Source organism: Manduca sexta, chromosome 27 (genome assembly GCF_014839805.1).
Source record: "Manduca sexta isolate Smith_Timp_Sample1 chromosome 27, JHU_Msex_v1.0, whole genome shotgun sequence".
Taxonomy (NCBI): domain Eukaryota; kingdom Metazoa; phylum Arthropoda; class Insecta; order Lepidoptera; family Sphingidae; genus Manduca; species Manduca sexta.
In genome coordinates, this window is record NC_051141.1 from 15,726,794 (window position 1) to 15,740,647 (window position 13,854).

The following is a 13,854-nucleotide window of genomic DNA, read 5'->3' on the forward strand; positions in this document are numbered from 1 at the left end:
CTGAAGCAGCAGTTGCCTAAAGTGATTGACTAGCCTCGGATGTATAGCAGCTAGTTCCACCATCATGGTTAGCAGTTGCTGGCAATAGGTATCTGCCGTAAACGTTTGGCCAGATTTTAATAGGCCGTAGTGAACGATACCGGCATTAGTCCACCAAACACTCACAAGTACTATTTTTTTAATCAGTTTTCGCTTAGGAAAGAATTTGACTAGCTCCCCAGGATTCAGCAATTGCAACAAGCGCTTCCGATTATCGTACAGGATCCACTTTTTATCACAGGTACTGTAAATTCGATCTACAATCCTTTCATTATTGTGTCGGTTGCGTAAATGTAACGCAGCATTCGACGCGTGTTTGCTGGTTTGATTCACTCAATTCATGAGGAATCCTTTCAAGGTTTTTTACTTTCCCAATTTGCTTCAAGTAGATTTAAACAGTTTTATCACTCACTCCGAAGCCTGCAGCTAACTCTGAAGTGGTCTGCGATGGATTCCACAATAGCCGTTAGTTCCTCATTATCCACCTTGATTTCCGGCCGCCCATGGGGCTTGTTCCGAAGGTCAAAATTTCCGTAACAAAAACGTTGTAACCCAAAAACGTACCATGTTTCCTTTTGCGACATTAGCCCTATACACATGTTGATGAGTTGTTTCTGCAGCACCCATACATTTTTAGCCTAAAAACCAATAGCCTTAAAATAATTACAATGCCGCAAAACAAACAAACTTAGAGCGTACGCGCAAAAATGATAATATGCTGCTAAAAATGAATATCAGTAACTAGATGGGCTTTGGGATGGAAAGGCTTGGGTATGAAATACTCTCTAACTGCCTGTACCTGCGGCGGCGTCGTGTGACGGGTCGGCCACTTCCCTACAATATGGTTGAGGAGGCCGATGGCTGGCACATGCGTCATACTTTTAAGTTGTGAACAGGTGCTGCTTGTTGACTATTCTGCCCATTTCGCTTACTATTTCTAATTGCTTGGGGTGCTAAGAGGAAATAATTATAAGCATAATAAAGAAAAGTCATGATTCCTGAGAGGGTTGTGCACTCATATAAAAAATTTAATTAATTTATTTCTTATTTTATAAGCATATAAATAAACTGCTCTAAACAAAAATAAACAACCAAATTGTATTTTTTTGTCCTCTCCTTATCACGTAGACTACAAGTCTTTACCTCAAACTGATTTTGAAAAGAGCAACACCAGAGTTTCTTGTCCGTTTCTTTCCGAACTGGTGGTAGACTTAATATTGACGGAATCTAAATAATGTATAACATTTTACGAATTCAAATAAATCATTTCATTTCAATAGACAAAACACGTTTTGTCAGACAGCCAAACAAATGTTAATGTTCCGCTCCTATTGATCATAGCGTAATGATATATAGCCTTTCTCGATAAATGGGCTATCCACCACAATACAAACAAACAAACTCTTCAGCTTTATTTAAATATAAGGACATAGATATATTCAATCAATGTAACTTTCTACCAAGAAATATTTTATTACGGATAATTTTATGACATCGCATATTATTTTTATTTTATTTAATATTGTGTTCTATAACGGCAGCAAGCAATGCCTTTTTTTATATAATATACACATTATAGTTTCTTATAAAGGCATCGCAGAAAGATTTGTGTACTTTTTCAATAATACCCGTGTACGATGTTTGTTGTGGATTCCATATTGTGTGTGTACTGCAAGCACAGGCATTGTAAAGCGCATAAACGACATCTCTATAATTGAATATTCTATGAGCAATATATGATGAGCTACACAAGTATTCAATGATAGCAAAATAATCAACACTCTTCGCATAATATTCTTTAGTCTTCTCTTATGTTTAGGTTAAGGCAGTATGGTTTTCTGTAGCGGAGGATGGTTTTTGTATCAAGTATATATTTTGTAATAAGTGATGAAGACCACGATATCTTCCGCCGTAAGGATTAAAGGTGTTTGAATGATCCACCGTGTCACGGCGCACACTACACACTGTACACAGCCACAAAAGTAACTAGACAAATTCGAAACTTCGGAACACTTCCACACATTTACTTCAGTGGATTTTTTTTGTCTGTAAGGTCTCGGCGCTCTGTTCCGTCTAGGGGGTATATCCGTATTGTTGCTATCAAGATCGTAATTGCAAACCGACGGATTCGTCTCTATAGACGGAATAGGACCCCTGACCTTACCTAAAACAAACCCTGGAAAGTTTATTTTAGTGATGAAGACGCCATTGTTGCTAGGGACGTAAAAATTAAGGGCGATTTGAAATTTGTATTTGTCAAATAACTTTGTGGTTGACTGTACATTATCATCTCTGAATTATGTCGTAAGAAGACACCGTTGACGATTGAGGACGCAAAGCGCTGTTAAAAAAAAACAAGTTTGACTCAAAAGTCAATCTTTTGTTATTATATCACGGGTACTGTCAAGGAAATAAAATTGCTTGATATGTTTAATTATTTATTGAAATCAGCTACAAACACGTTCTAAATTAATTTAAAGAGCTCTGTGTAAATATTGGCAAGATAATAAGTAAAGTACCGAAGTGAGTGAATTAAATGTATGTATATTATTATGATTTACTATTCGTATTAACAAGAAAAAATTTATCACTACTTACTTTATTTTATACTAGACTGTAAGGTTCAAATTACAACAAACACGCTTAATACAAATTTGGAACAGAATAAAAACCCTACAAAGCTCAAAGTCCGTTGTTAAAATTCTCTAACATAATAAGTAATTAACAAAAGCAAAACGAAGAGATCTTATAAAAAAATAGCCGCGAAAGGTGAAATTCTCAGAAACACACCCTACACTACTTACAGTTACATATAAGTACTACTACTATACATAAATATATTTTCAAATCGATTTAAAGATAATTAGATTCTACATAAATTCTCCACAAAAGGAAGCCCGCAGGTTATATGAACCTCTGTAACGCAAAGCTCCATCAATAGTTTACTCTAACAGGAATCGTGCCTGTTGACTGAGTAAATCGAAAAGCGGCGATATTTTATTGCTATTCTCCATACCAAACGTAGGCTCTTACGTATTTTTATTTTAACTATCGTAACATCCACAGTTTACGTAAATAAAAATTAACTGGTGTTCGTTGGAACGCTCGGTCGAATTGGCTATTCCGTGTTATAAAATGTTTGTTAGTTTTACTTATAAAATTAGATTGTTATAAATATTACCTTTACGATTTATCAATTACTATAATATATTAAAGTTCCTAAAGTGGTAATACTTTATCATCATCATCACCAGCCTCATAAACTCCACTGCTGAACATAAGCCTCTCCTAAAGATTCCCAGACGGTCCCGTCGAAAGCGGCCAGCATCCAGCGTGTCGCTACTTGGTAATACTTACTAAATTTGTTTTCAGAAAGATGGATAGATTTAAAATTTTCCAAATTATACTTTTATTTTTAGTATGTATCCTACATCTTACTTATGTAATTTCACTTAATGTGTGGGATGCACTAAATATTCCTGAAAATCGTGAATAAAAATAAGTTGTAGGTAATTGATCTTTACTACATATATTTTCAACCCTATTTTCTTAGAAAAATATAAATGCTGGTGCTAATATCTAAAGGTAATTATTTTAATAAAACAAAACAGTTACAGTCTAGTTGTACATTCAATATAACCTAATCAATATCTTTAACTTTTTTTTTGTACATCAGTATTATTTACAGTAGCTGTATTACTGATGTGCTGTGTGAGCCGGAGCAATAATGCGGCGAGGGTTGTTAATCTTGTATTGCCAAGGTCGTTATTTCATTTGATAGGTCTCCCGATTCTTCCCTACATAGACGGACACTACCGCGCATGGCCGGCCTTGGCTGTAAACGGGCCGCTGCGCAATGCCCTGCGGAAAAGAGCTAGCTAATAACATTAGTACCAGGAAAGTGCAAGGGTCAGTCGATCAAATATCTTTGGATCGATGTCCGAATATTTTTATCTTTCCCAGACGAAACATGAATATCTAGAAAATTGATAAACCTACGTAGTTATAAGTACCATTTTAATAAGTGAATACCTTGTTTATGGATACGACATTTAAAACATTTTTGTCGAAAACTTCATAAACGCAGGGTCGGAGTGGAGTGCGCACTCATCTTTGAGTGCGCGTTTCGTTATTCTCTTGAATATAACCACTACGCTAAGCGCATCCTTAACGCCTGCAAGGAGAAAACGTCAAAGCGGCGTGCGATGGTCCCGTGGTCCACATGTACCTAGAAAATTAATAACTCGGAAACTATTATATATATATATATATATATATATATATATATATATATATATATATATATATATATATATATATATATAATAAAATATATATACAATATTATATTTACGTACTGTAAGAATGTGAAAATTGTAATGACAATAAGTTTAAAAAAATAATATTTTATTTTGTATTTTTTAATGTTTTTCAATTTAGAAAATGCTTTAACACCCCGTGATGTGGTACATAATAATAATATAATTTATTAATCCCACAAAGGGGTTTGATGTTGAGCTCGTGATCGATTAAAGACTAAACCTAATTCATTCTGCAGAATGAGTAAAAACCCTGTGTTGTATCTACCCTATGTTTCAGTGAGTTAATGGATCTCCATCCATTTAGCTAGGATTAAATCTACAGTCCGCGCGCAAACTCCGAATAATATTATAGGATGTAGATGTTCCAATGGCAACGGATTCTTTTTACTGCAATAGTATTGGCATTAGGGCAGCTAAGACAAATTTACTTTTATTGATATTTATTTTGTTATAAACTATTTGTTTTTCTACCTCATCGATTCGTGGCATTTATTGTAAAATATTATTTTCGAGAAGATAAGTATGCGATTTCATTTTGTGAACACAATATCTAAATTACCTTTTGTATGATTGTTATTATTGATTATAATTGAGGCAGTAATAAGACACATCGGCAAATATTTACCTACATTGACTTCGATTGTGAGAAAAGGTTCGAACCTCACGTTATGAAAAGCAATTGAAATAAGCACGCTGTACGATCTCTTGTAGAAAATATAAAGTATATTATTATAGACTGTAATTTTTGACGAAGTACGCCGTTACCCCAGATCCACATATGGGCCACATTGGATCAAATCCCTTTGTACATCATCACTGTAGAGAATCCCACCCAGAAAAAATCAACTTTTACTGTATGTAGGAATAAATACAATCTCTGGCACAACAATTAAGTTGTATATAGATGTTTACCTATAATGGATCCAATGAAATATACTTAACTAAAGTTCCATACGTAGCTAACACAGCATTTTATTACCTACGAATGTAACAAATATGCGTAATTCGTACGTTCGCATGGTTTAAGTGCCGCCATCTAGATGAGACCTAGAAAAGTCTTGAAAACGTAGAGACCTAACAACGCCTTCAACGCTAGTCGATTATAACGATTACATTACTATTAGTATTAAGGGAAATATACAGGATCAAATTGACATTGTGTTACTAAATTAAACCACAAACTCGTGTTCAAATTTGCTGATAGTGTGCCAAAAATTGCCATTAGTAATGAATGTTATCACCAAAAACCCTGGTTTTAGTTTTCTGATTTTTTTTACTATTTTGTAGTTGCGAATATGGCGTGTGCGTCGGTGTATTTCTGACTGAAAGTATGATGTTGCAACGAATTCTCTTAAACTAGAAGTAGTTGCAGTAAAGCGCGGAAACCTACACTTTTTTATTTTACTTCTACGGCTCAAATAACCTATTATAAAGTGTTATTTCCGAGAAGATAAGTATGTGGTTTAATTTAGTAATGCAATCTCAAAATTACCCTGCATATTCGAATTGCGGCATATATTAATTTAAGTACTTACTTAATTTTTTTTTAGGTAAATATGCGATGCGAGACCGGCGCCCGCTGCTGCGGCGTCGTCTCCGTACGGAATACAGACGCTTAGTGCGTGCTGATCTTGTTAATCAATCGGTAAGGAATATTTAACAAATCATGGTCGCTAGTTTTTTCGGTCTAGCTGGCCCCGTTCCTAACAATTGATTTCACGGACCTAGTGATATTCATGTTTGAGGCATAGTAATAGTTTCACATCAACGGTTACCATTTATTAGATCCTTACATATGAAATTGACATTTTGTTGTACTGGCTACTTTGATCTAAAATATCTCCTCTTTAGTTAAGAATTCCAAATTCAAATTTATAATGCATTTAACTGGTACCTACATATAAGTTTTAAAAACAGTAATTTGTTTGTTTTTTTCTGATTAGTTTTGTCTTTAGCGTCTTTCATTTCGCAGTTATAGAAAACATGAAAAATCGCTATATTTACGAGTATGAGTTCCACCATGGCACCAGTGCTGCAGAAACAGAGCGAACGATAAACGATCTGTATGGCGCTGGTATCGCAAAAGAAAATACGTTCTAACGTTTTCGTTCTGTTAATTTCGACCTTCACCACAAGCCCCATGTAGGTACACCACCGACCAGACACCAAGGTGAGGAAATAAAGGCTTTAGTGAAAGCGGATCCTACAATTGGAATGTGTGTAACATCCACCGTAGGTACCGTAGGTAGGATTACCACTTATTCCGCAATCTTGATAACTTTTTACAAGGAAAAAAATTTGAGTCTGCTGTGTGAGGGATCAAGGAGATGAGATGACAAAGGGTAAAGATAATTATGGTGCATACTTTGATTAGTTAATTATATATTACAAAAAAAAATGTATTCTTCTCATACAAAACGCCAATTTCATATGTAAGGACCTAATATTCAGAAAAAGTCAGAGAATCTATTCAAAATTTAAATTGATAAAAAAAATATGGCACTGTAGTTTTATACAACATATTTTTCTGTCCGTATTTATTGGGCTGGATTGTTGCGAGGTCTATTTTCTATTTCTGTACCTCCGCAAGGATGAAATTTGAACACCGGCGATTTACTTAGGATGCTTACTAACGTCTCCTTTAGTGTAAAATACAAATAATCATCAAAACTGCTAGAAATAATCCAAACAACTCATCCTCATAATAGGTGTTACAAATTTCTCTAAAGTAAACAAGCACTATAATTTTCCCTCGCGAAATTAGGCTGAACCAGCTGGATATTTACTTATCGATTCAGAACCTAGCAATTAGTCGATTAATCTGAAATAGTTTCGAACATAACTTGTTTATCTCTATTTGCCGTTTGACACCTGTCATTAATATTAAAATATTTTTTGAAAAATGAAAAAAGTCTGTCCGTCACTGAGGCCCGCCACCTTTGCGAGTCGTTCCTTAAACTAAAGGCACGTTTACATTTGCTATGTTTTTATGTCGCTTTTAGTGTGATTATAAAGCCTTGCACTATTTAAATTATACGCTAAGCATCATTTAATTTGCCCATACTCCTGTCGAAACAGTCACAGAATAAAGGTATTAAAATATTTTATTTGTATTTAAAACTGTTATTAGAATTACTTTGTTAGCAGACAACTGATATCACGCTAATGTATAGAGACGTCATAAATTACAAGCAATAGCATATTCGCATTTACGTTGGATTCGCAAAAAAAATGTAGACAGCAAATATTTTATTTTCGCTGGGCATCGCTTTGCATGCAGTATGTATATATCGCTTTGTATAGCACTGGGATAGTTTAACAAATAGCGGAAACGTATGTTTCCGTCCTTTGGCGGTGCGATAATTGGTTTAAGCCTTCTCTGCCATCCAGACATTAATGTTTTCGAAAATCAACACTCATGTAGACTACCGGTTACTCAATCGTGTATAGATTGAACTAGCTTAAATATACACGATTTCCGTGTATGAAAATTGAAAATATATAAGCTAATATAAACTTATCCTTAATTACACCACGTACTTAAATAAGAGGCAAAAGAACTAAAAATTCTAAGTCGGCAGCTGCTCGAACGACCGCTGCTAGTTACAGGCCAACAAGTAACAGATAGGAAGGGAAACATTGGAAGTAAATATTCCTCATTGCATGTCATTTATTTTGCCATCGAAAGTAATTTTGATACCCTAATGGTATGTACCCATAACAACTCACCAAAGTGGTAAGCCCAAAATTCCTTGTCCAATAATCAAAGCTGTACTCTTTGTTCCTGAGACAGTGTCACACAACTTGTTCCTCGGGGACGCTATTTCAAATACACTTAGTACGACGCGCTGAAATCAATGGGTTGGAAATGAAAAATAATATCAGAATTCACGTTTATTATTTATTTGATTCAGAAAAATCACAACTGTATAATTATAATATGTCACAATGTTCCAACCGACATCTTTGGCGACAGACCAATACATATGACACAAAACAAGTACAACGTTTAAAGAATTTGGAATTTTGTGCGTACTCAATATTCGGTAGTCGGTAAGCTGCGAGCGTAACATGTGTGCGATAATGTGTGGTGTAGCGAACACTTCAAGGGTTCATATGCCTTCTATAATAATCGACGATTACAATAAATTGTTCGTAAACTGAGTAACTACAATACACTTATTCAACTGACTACATTTGTAATAACTATAAAAAATATTCCAAAAAGCAACTAAATGTGTACACGCGCCGTGTAGGCTCCTGCGAAAACTCCAAACGTTCCGAATTCACGTACTTACATATAAAACCATTAACTCCACAGTGGAAACACCTCTATCTTATAACCGCAGTTGTAGCGCTCAACGTAAAATTAAATAACAAAAATATATGTACAATTTAGCAATAAATAATTACAAAATAATAATAAATGATATAGTAAATAGTGGAATCTAGTTGAAAATAATTTGTTTTCTTTTGCTCTGCATATAAAATAACGTTCAGAACGCAAACTGGAATGGAAGATGAAACAAAAAGTGAAACATAATACATAAAATGAAGTATAATCATTCTAAACGACTATGCTATATATTTTCACGTATTATCTAATAAAGTTATTTAATATGTGATAGTTCTGCCTTCGTCTTGAGATCTGACAGAGCTGGGCACATGGAGTAAAAGCGGAAATCATTAAATTCTTACGTGCCTATCATTGAATATGGTTAACTACATAAAATATAAAGAAAATACATTCACAAATTCGGCATATTAATAAAACACGCTTTGTGCAGGACAACGCACCTCGTACTTATTGTGCAGATTATAGTGTATAACAACAGAGCCATTGAACACGCATCGCTTATTTTGATTGTAATATAAAGCACCAAATAAAAATTTCAAAACTATCCTTTGTGAATTTTATGGTAAAAGAACAACAATAGTATACAATAAACGCGGTGTGTATCCTACACAAACTAATGTCATAAACAAAATCATTCTCATTTGCTATTGATAGTAATACAATATGCTTACAAAATAAATTAACTAAACATATAAATTTCCAAACACATTTTATGTCAACTGATACATTGCCTTTTTATAGCGCCAACCTGTCAATTTATTGTCAATCATTAAAAAACGAAAGTCGAAAGATCAAAATCAAACAGGGCACATTAAATGCAATATTCATATTGATGGAGTACTAACTCTAAGTTCAATATTATTAATTGTAATATTTTGTTAAATATGCGCTAGCATTATAAATTACATTACGTAATCACAACAATATGATTATAAAAAAAATTGAAAGCCGTTTGTCAATCGACGACAAACTTGGAACTTTCCTACTGACAATACTAAATGACTCGAATCACTCGGATTCATGACTCAGTCGACTTGCGCCGCCGCGGGCCAATCCTTGCTAACCTACCAACCGACTTGAACCGAACGCGGCCAAGTCACGGTCAACACTGCACACTAAAACATCACAAGCGTCGTTAAATTGTAGAATCAGAGCTCAGACTTCCATCAGTCTTGTATCGCGCACAAGCGACGCGATTAGCGTGAGGATCACTAAGGGAAAATAATAAAATGTCGTATCGATACCAGTCAAGAGCTACAAATTAATCTTTAAGGAAAAAGACGTATTGTAGGGAGTGAACACAGAGAGAGAACACGGTTGTTAGTGTTTGACCTGTTCGTTTTGTTGAGAGTGCGCGTTCGGTCGGGCGCGTGCGCGTGCGCGGCGTGCGAGCGCGTGCGCGGCTTTTACATATTGTAGGCGATGTATATGGCGTCGATTTGGTCGGAGAGGAACCCGTCGCGTAGGTGCATGCGCTGCTTTTCGCCGCGTGAGTTAATCGGCACCACACCGGGGTCTACCACCACGACCACGCCCACGATCAAGTGGTGCTCTTCCAGCACCGTGTTGGTCACCAGCGGCACCAGGTTCAGCGCCTCACTGTCGTTGCCGTCCAGCTCCACGACCACCACCAGCAGGTTCGTCCACGTAAATACCGCACTGAAACACAACATTTAAGTCACTGATTATTATTTGTCACTTAACGTTATCAAGGTAACGCTGTTCGATTAACTTTATAATGATATATTAATAATGAATATGAAAATCATTGACGTTGATTACATTAAATTCACATACTAACTTCTAAAAAACATGAATTAAATAAACTATACAATATCATTTCTTCTCTAATAAATTATAGTGTAAAACAGTGATAGTTAATACCCAACATTGAAATTTAAAAAGGACACCAATTTGATAATTTTGCTTTTGTTTAATCATTTATATTGCAAGACTAAAGGCTCAACCAAATGACTTTTCGCTTTCTTGTCTACTACCAAAAATACACTAAGCATCAAAAGTAGCCAAGTAACTCAGGTGTCCATAATGCAGTGCTAAACGTTTAACCTCACCTTAACAATCTGTACATCCAAAGTGTTCTAAATGATGGGAGCATGTAATGTTTCCATTATAACATAGCATGCACATTATCAAATGTATATAAGCAAACTGAAAGTGACTGCTATAGAAATGAGTCGACTGTCAATAAGACTACCAACATAAATAAATTCATGTTTCTAAATACACTGTAGATTCGTGGTTAATTAAAAAAAAAGTTCTCGACTATCTGCTTCGTTTGTTGAATGATGTCAGTGAAGTCTTTTGTTTCGAATTATTTAAAAACCAACCGAAATGAAATGGTGTGATAATTGCGTGCTTAATTTTAGTAATATTATAATATATAATATTATGAACTGTCCCGCGGAATTGCGTGGATAATATTATTAATCTTGTTATATTACTTCTTACTTATATTATAAATGTTAAATTTTGTGCAATGTTTGTATGTTTTTGGAAATAAATATAAAATTTGATTAATGTATTGGGATTGAATTTTGGATACGAATGGAGACTTCCTTATAACTTTCCAAGCAGATGTTCTGGCGTCTATTTTGCCTTGAACTGCTACAGTGATTTATATGGACTGGCATAATGTATCGATTATCGGTCTTAAAACAATAAAAATCAACTGATGGCAACATTTTTCAAATTATTAATTATTAGAGCAGTTCTTTCTACTTAAAGGTGTTGTTATAAATTCTGAAGGGAATTTGCAAATAGAACAAAAAGTAACAATGGTTAATTTTTTTGTTTGTAACATTATATATTTGTTTTGTAATTGAACGCGTATTGAGACATTGATTTGTTATGCACCTGCCCATACCTTTACGGACACAGGCATCTCTTACGTATGTAAACTACAATAGCGAAGAATTTTTTAATATCAATATGTTTGATAACATATTCAACATTTTGGGTACGTAGTTAAATTTGATTACTTCGATTGATCGATTAATTGTGAAGATACATTGACAAAAAAATTTGAAAATGATTTTAACATATAGAATGCCATCACTATTCTTAATAATTTGATTGTTTAAATGTTTTTGATTTTTTAGGAATGTAAAATTACTGGGAAGTGAAATCGGAATCGATAATTACAGGATACAGGGATATCAGTTAAATAAACTGCCTGCCTGATAACGAAATATTAATAATAATAATTACGCACCATTCGGCGATCTTCTTGTGGCAGCGCATGACGGAGTTCTCTATATCGATGGGGTGGTAGCGCATGCCGCGCAGCGTGACCGTCTCGTCGAGAGCGCCCACCACGAACACGGCGTCGTGCGTGTCGTGCGCGTCGCCGGGCACGCCGAGCCCTCCCGCGCTGCACGCCGACGCGAGCGACTCCGTGTCGCTGTCCCGCACCGACACGCTCGTGTCGTCCCCGCCGGCGCTCGTCGTGATCTCCGTCCGCCGCAGGAAGCCGAGGTACCCGGTGCGCGCGTACACCTCGCCCGTGCTGCCCGTCACCAACTGCGCGCTGAAGTGGTCCGCATAGTCACTCTCGTCGCCGTAGATCGTGAAGTATCCGCTCGCGTTGTGCGGCGACTGCACCCATATTTCGCCTAAGTGCGAGTCTCCGCACTGACCCTTGGTCTCCGGGTTGGCCGTAATCACCTTTACGCCTGGCAACAGTTTTCCAGATTCCATCAGACACAGCGAGTGAGGACTGCCGCGCTCCACCAATGACACTCGGTCATTCCTCAACGCGCGAAGGTCGACATATACCGTCGACGGCTCAGGGCTAGAAGCGCCTTGGAGGCAAATTGCGATGTTCACGCGGCATCCGAACGAAGTGGACACGGCCCGTGGGCTGAGGCCTAAAGCGGAGAACAATTTCGAGAAGGAATTAGTGAGGTTAATACGCGGGCGCTCTTCGGCCACCACGACGCAGGTCCTCACGCACGCCAGGTTGATTCCTTTGTTTTTAAGCTGGTTAACAGAGCTGCCGAGACCTTTGGTGCATAGTTCCATCACGCCATACGAGCAGAAAGTGTCCCGTACTTTATATTGCGAGACAGCGCTTAGCCACAGAGCTGGGTTGATTTCGACTTCAGACGGCGGGATGAGGATGGAGTGGTGTCCCGAATAAATACTGCTGAGACACCACAGGGCGAAACCCAGACCGCAGTATGGATCGAGACATAGGGCGATGTGTCGCGAAGGGTAAAGTTCGCAAGCGATCTTCATAGAGCGGCAGAGTGACGTCACCGCCGCGTGAGACATCTTTATTCCAGCGAGCATTCCAGTGGTGGATACACTGAAGTCCAAGTACGCCAACATTTCAGCAGTGGGCGCGCGGTATAAGATCGGTAGCTTCTTCTTGGGCATATCGTCTGTGTCGAGAGTGAGCGGCCAGGACTTGCTGTCGAGGACGTTGCTCGCCTCCTTTGAACGCAGCAACTTTATCACAGATTGATTGGAAAGGACCAGCGTGGCCTTGCTGACGTCGACGATCATCCTGACGGTGGGCAAGGTGGTGTGCAGGTTCTGGGGGTGTGGCGGGCGTATGGTGACGGGCACGGCGCCCACATACAGACAACCGTAGAAGGCGCAGATAAGGTCCAGCCCTGGGGGGAAAATGAGGGCCACATGGTCTCCGGTGTTCACGCGCCCCTTCTCTAGTAACAGGATGCCGATCCTCTCCGCCTTCTTGTGCAGTTCCGCGCATGTCAGCACCTTCGACACGGCACCCTTCGAGTTGAGTAGCGTGAATATCACGTGGTCTGATGTGCTCTGCGCTCGCCAGCGCAGGATCTGCGAGATGAACTGGTACTGGAAAAGAAAACAGTTATATTATTCGATATGAATACGATCAAGATACCGCAGGTCCTTCAGTTTATGCAAAGGTGAGTTATGTGAGATGTGACACTAGTCTTTACTATTAGGCTAGGCTTTCCTAGGATCCATTCTCAAGCTGGTAAAAAATTTAGTAGTTTTGTTTTTGATTGCCTCCGATATATATCAATTCAGTACCGTTTCCTTACGAGACTATTTTATTTTATACGAAGAGTTATTTGATTTTATAATATTAGATATATCCTATTGTAAGTTGACCAATAATTAAAA

The 13,854-nt window shown here is 37.3% G+C and overlaps 1 protein-coding gene across 7 annotated transcripts in view; it reads right to left on the bottom strand.

The window, feature by feature from the left end:
• Window positions 1-8,242: 8,242 nt before the first annotated feature.
• Window positions 8,243-13,854, bottom strand: part of LOC115439919 (disco-interacting protein 2) — a 167,116-nt gene continuing 161,504 nt past the window's right edge. For all 7 annotated transcript variants that reach the window (XM_030163997.2, XM_030163996.2, XM_030163998.2 and 4 more), the window contains 2 exons: window positions 11,951-13,560; window positions 8,243-10,377 (listed from right to left, as the gene is read on the bottom strand). In XM_030163997.2, the coding sequence (XP_030019857.1) occupies window positions 10,125-10,377; window positions 11,951-13,560 (1,863 nt within the window). In that variant the 3' untranslated portion in view covers window positions 8,243-10,124. The remainder of the gene's footprint in view (window positions 10,378-11,950; window positions 13,561-13,854) is intronic.